Raw genomic sequence first — 5,353 nt, 5'->3', positions numbered from 1 at the left:
AGATATTCATATCAGGAATGAGTATTAATGCAAATATTCCAAAATCTCCCAAACCCTGAAATCTGAAACATTTTTACTCCCAAGCATTTCAGAAAAGGAATATTCAACCTGCACACATTTAGAGAGAAGTAGAGAACCACTATATACCAGGCACTGTTCCAGGTCCTGGGGATGCAGCACTGACCCCAGGGTCCTGCTCTCCTGGGGTTCGCCCTCCAGAGGGGAGAACAGAAAATAGACAAATAATGAGAATAGACCACCTCTTGTGTGATGTAGACATTGAAAATAGGAAAGAAGAGTCGGGAGCTGGAGGTGGAATATTTGCACAGAGACAAACCTGCACGAGGTGAGATCTCCATCTGGAAGCAGACAGTCCTAGGAGAGCAGGTGGCAGGTGCAAAGTTCTGAGATAGGAACATGATTGGGCATTTGCTGACAAGCAGAGCAGCCAGGAAGGACAGAGAGGGTGAGATGACCAGGGCCCAGTCATGCAGGGTTGTACTGCCCCTGGGGAAGGCTTTTGAACTTGTTCTAAATGTAATGGGAAGACACCAGAGGATTAAGAGCAAAGGATGGCACAGGCCTCCATATTGCACCATCACAGGGGGCACCATTTACACACACTACAACATGAACCAGTGTTCCTGGAGTTGGTCAGCTTGAAGACCCTTCAATCCTAACCCTCTTTCTTATAGCAGACATTGCCAATCAATCACAGGTCCAGCTCCTCCAGTCTGGGGCTGTCAAATCCGTCTCCCCATAGGACCCCAGAACAAGCCAGCTGACTCCTCAGAGCTGACTTCTTTAGTGCCAGGTGATATCTGCCATCACTTTCTCTGACACTTTGCTGAGATAAAGACCTCCTGGAGCTTGTTTAATGGAGAACTGCTGACACAAAGTTGGGACAGGCCCAGTCAATTCTTTATTGGGAAGGGGATGCAGTCTGTGATCCGGCAAATCTGTGATCCCAGGATGATGTCAAGCTCAAGTCTTAGCTGGCTTGTTGTGAGTTCATAAGTGCCATGGAAAAAGCCACGGGTATGGCAACTATGCCAGCGCCAGTTGATCTGGATGATGCGGACAGCATTTAGCAAACGACAGTAACGGCGGCGGATGAGCCACATGCGAACCCAGGACTGCAGCGTTATGGCTGCCCATTCTTGCCGTACACAGAGCTCCAGTGCCGTCAGCCGCCTCTTCTCCAGCATCCTTGCCAGCACCTTCCTCCACCAGCACTGAATGATACAAGCTCTGAGGGCAGCATGCAGTAGTGTGCGGCGTACTAGTGTGCCCCGCCACCAGGCCTGGATCTTTTTTGCTGCCCTGTCAGTGTCACTGGGTGGCTTTTTCTGGGAAAGGATGGGAGATTGTAAGAAAAGAAAGAACAGTCAGGACTCCACTTCCCCCACTTCTTAGCCCCAGGAATTTAGAAGGGGCCTTGATCTTCTACCATGGCTCCTTACTTCTAAAGTTCAGAAACACTGGGGCGGCAACAGCTAACCCAGGAGAGTAGGTAAGTGTCCCACCTATGCCATCCACAGGTTAATGGGCAAGGTCACCTCACTTAGACTTCTGAGTCTCAATGTTCCCATCTGTAAAATGGGGATACACTTGCCCTAGCTACCTCACCTGGTTTTTATAAACCTTTTTGGCCAATCTAAGCAAGAGCTCTATGATGAATGGTCAAAGGTTACTTAGTCTGCTCCACCTGGGCCCAACTGCCTACCTGGAATCCATGACCCCTCCCTTCAGACCCTTCCCACCTACTGAAGAAATGACACCTTTTGGTGGCCCTGTCCTCTTATCCCCAACTCAAGCTCAAATTCACAACCTGCTCTCTCCTTCTGTCATACCAGACCATTAAAATGTCCCTGCTCCACAGTTGGGGATCTTCCTCATCTCCCTCTCACTTTCACTTCTTTTAACACACTTTTTCTCTTAACACTTCTTTTAGACTTGTGTTAGGCACACATGGGCACGTAGGTATGCTCCACAAAATTCTAGATTTAGGTTTCCCTTTGCTTGGTCATGCATTCCCCAAACACAGACCTCATTCTTCTACTCCCCACCTTTGCATGGCCTGGTTCCCACATTTCGGGTTTATCTTCCTGACAACCAAGTCTCATGCCTCCATCACCTAACTTTCTCAGGTAGATGAGGAAGTTTGAGGAGATGTCCCAGGATAAGTTAATCCCTATTTACTGCAGCTTTAAACAGGGCAACCATTTGTCCCAGGTGTACAACAATCTTGGTTTGCAGTGGTTGTTCCTGGATAATAATAGCACCACATTTCATTTACAACTATATCCTGGCTAGGATAAGTAATTTTATGATTATCCAATTTTATGAGCCACCAAGAAGACAAGCATTACTGTTGGGTAACATAGGTCAGAGATGTTGTAGGTCAGGGGTCTCTGCCAACCTCGAGGACCTTCTTCAACCTACCTTTGGTTTTGGTGACTTAGATTCTGCCTTCTTCTGATGTACCTCAACTTCTTCAATTATGATTTGGCACATATCATCCTTCTGTAATCAGATTTTAAAGAAGAAAGTTGTGGCTAGGTTATTCTTTGAAGAATTCAGGGACAAGTCCACCACATCCTCAGCTCCTAGCTTGCCCAGAGACCACAGACATAGGGTTTGCATCCCAATTAACTTTGGAAATCTGTTTTCCCCTGCCTCCAAATTTGGGTGGACTTGCTGTCTCTTACACAACATTGACTACCCATGACTTGGAGGTAGATGGTTCAACCCCTCAGGTCTGCAGTCCCCTAAATTGCCCATGGTTAGGGGCAAGATGACTCCATCATGCTCAGATCTGTACTCCAGCCACAACTGTGGCAGGAAGAATGGAGGAGGGAAAAGAGTGATGATGTCATAAGGGCACCTATGACTTAAGCACCAAAGTGGATTCCAATAGTAGAGTTCTTTTTAGTAAAAATGTGGAGCTCTTCTCCATTCTTTCTTGCAGAAATGGCCAAAATCTGACTACAAAAGCAAGGCACTGGAAGTAGTAGCTCATTGGCACAAAGGGGTATACAGTTAGTCATTTCAGTCTAGTTGATAAAAACATAAAATCAAGACAATTTTAACCTTCATTAATAGGAAAATTTCAATTCACTCAAACAAAGGAGCCAAATAAGCATGAGAAAGAATGAATTTGCAGCAAATTTCTTAAATAACTTCTTCACAAAAAGAGATTTGCAAATGACTAGGAAGCATGAAAAGATGCCCAACATCATTAGTCATGATGGTAATAAAAATGAGAATCAAATGAGATATCCCTAAGCACCCCTAGAGAATGGATAAAATTAGAAATACTGGCTGGGCACTGTTGCTCATGCCTATAATCCTAGCACTTTGGAAGGCCAAAGTGAGAGGGCTGTCTGAGCCCAGCAGTTTGAGATCAGCCTGGGCAATATGGTGGGACCTCATCTCTACAAGAAATTTAAAAAATTAGCCAGGCATGGTGGTACACCTGTAGTCCCAGCTACTTGGGAGACTGAGGTGGTGGGATCACCTGAGCCCAGCAGGTTGAGGCTACAGTAGCCATGCTGCTGCACTCCAGCCTGGGTGACAGAGTGAGACTCTGACTCCAAAAGAAAGAAAGAAAGAAAGAAAGAAAGAAAGAAAGAAAGAAAGAAAGGAAGGAAGGAAGGAAGGAAGGAAGGAAGGAAGGAAGGAAGGAAGGACAAAATAAATAAATACTGACTGAGTACAGTGGCTTACTCCTGTAATCCCAGCATTTTTGGAGGCACAGGTGGGAGGATTGCTTGAGCCCAGGAGTTTGAAGCTGACCTAGGCAACATAACAAGACTTCATCTCTACAAAAATAAAAAAAATAAGCCAGTCATAATGGTGTGTGCCTGTAGTCCCAGCTACTCAGGAGACTGAGGTGGAAGGATCACCTGAGCCCAGATGGTCCAGATTGTGGTGAATTGTGATTGTGCTACTGCACTGCAGCCTGGGTGCAGAAAGAATGGGGGCAGGAGGGGGGGGAGAAAAAGAAACCACTAAATATTGGAAAGAATACAGAGGAGCTGGATCTCTTACACATTCTTACACACTGCTTGTAGAATGGTGTGAAACAGAAGAACCACTTGGGAAAATGGTTCGGCATTTCCTAATGAAGAGCAGCATGTTTTCACCCTATAACTCAGTAGAGTCACTCCTAAAAATATGTGGATAAAAATGAAAACAATGTCTACAAAATATGTGTGCATGAATTTTTTTTCTAGAGATGATGTTTTGCTGTGTTACTCAGACTGGTCTTGGACCCCTGAACTCAGGCAATCCTCTTGCCTCTGCCTCAGAAAGTGCTAGGATTACAGACATGAGCCACCACGCCTGGCTGCATGAATGTTAATAGCAGCTTTATTCAAATAGATCAAAACTGGAAACAAGCCAAAAGTCCACCAGTGAATGACTAGACAAAGAAATAGTGGTATATTCATACCTTGGAATAATGCTCAGTGATTTAAAAAAAAAAAAGAATGTATTCATACACCAAATAATACAAGTGAATCTCAGAAACATTATTAAATGATATAAACCAGACACAAAGGGTACCTACAGAATGATCGCATTTATATAAAATTCTAAAACAGGAAAAAATGCAAAACTAATCTACAGGTAAGATGAATCAGAGAGGAATTTACATCTAGGGTAGAGATGTAGGGATTTTGACTGAAAACAGCACAAAAAAACAAAGAAGGATGTGCGATATCACATTTTGGGTGGTGGTTACCAGGGAAGATAGAATTGTGAAAATTCATCAAACAAGCACTTAATGAAACCACAAAGAATGAGTTTGTTCTTTCCATATGGATATGGAGTAGTACAAGTGAAATAAATTGCATGAAGGATGATATGATCTCTACCTATATTTATGTGCATGTGTTATAAAAGCACTATTTGGAGACGGGGATTAGGAAGAGATACACAGTAGAAATCTAGCAATGATTATGTTTGATGAGGATAGCAGAATTGGGGGCAGGAGAAACTCCTTCACTATGGCTAAATCTCCTAGGTCTGGCCAGTCTGCAGGGCACCCAGTTATCAGCCTCCTGGAAGAGCAAGACACATGCAGGAGAGGAAACACTTAAGGTCCCATCTAAGGCTGAAATGTCTTTGCTCTCCTGCCACAGTCAAGAGACAGGTCAGGGACAGTCACTGCAGAAGTAGGGGCTGATCTCTACCTGTTCCTGGCCATTGAAAATTCACCTGGTACTGAATGGTCAATGCTGAGCAGAAGAGCCAAGGTCTGAGGGGTCAGAGTGAGGCCCTGGCCCCCTCAGAGTTTCTGCCCAGGGGTCACTGAGGAGTACATCTAAAATGAGTAGGGTTAGTATGG

The 5,353-nt window shown here is 44.6% G+C and overlaps 1 protein-coding gene across 1 annotated transcript; it reads right to left on the bottom strand.

The window, feature by feature from the left end:
* Positions 1 to 914: 914 nt before the first annotated feature.
* LOC103260152 (IQ domain-containing protein F5) lies at positions 915 to 2,517 on the bottom strand. Its single transcript, XM_008057812.1, has 2 exons — positions 2,446 to 2,517; positions 915 to 1,349 (listed from the first exon to the last, which is right to left on the bottom strand). The coding sequence occupies exons 1-2, from the start codon at positions 2,515 to 2,517 to the stop codon at positions 915 to 917; spliced, it is 507 nt and encodes a 168-aa protein (XP_008056003.1).
* Positions 2,518 to 5,353: the final 2,836 nt, after the last annotated feature.

This window comes from Carlito syrichta, unplaced genomic scaffold, assembly GCF_000164805.1.
Source record: "Carlito syrichta isolate Samal-C Ts95f unplaced genomic scaffold, Tarsius_syrichta-2.0.1 Scaffold303129, whole genome shotgun sequence".
Lineage (NCBI taxonomy): Eukaryota > Metazoa > Chordata > Mammalia > Primates > Tarsiidae > Carlito > Carlito syrichta.
The sequence above is the reverse complement of the archived record's forward strand: the minus strand, read 5'-3'. Positions and strand labels throughout refer to the sequence as shown.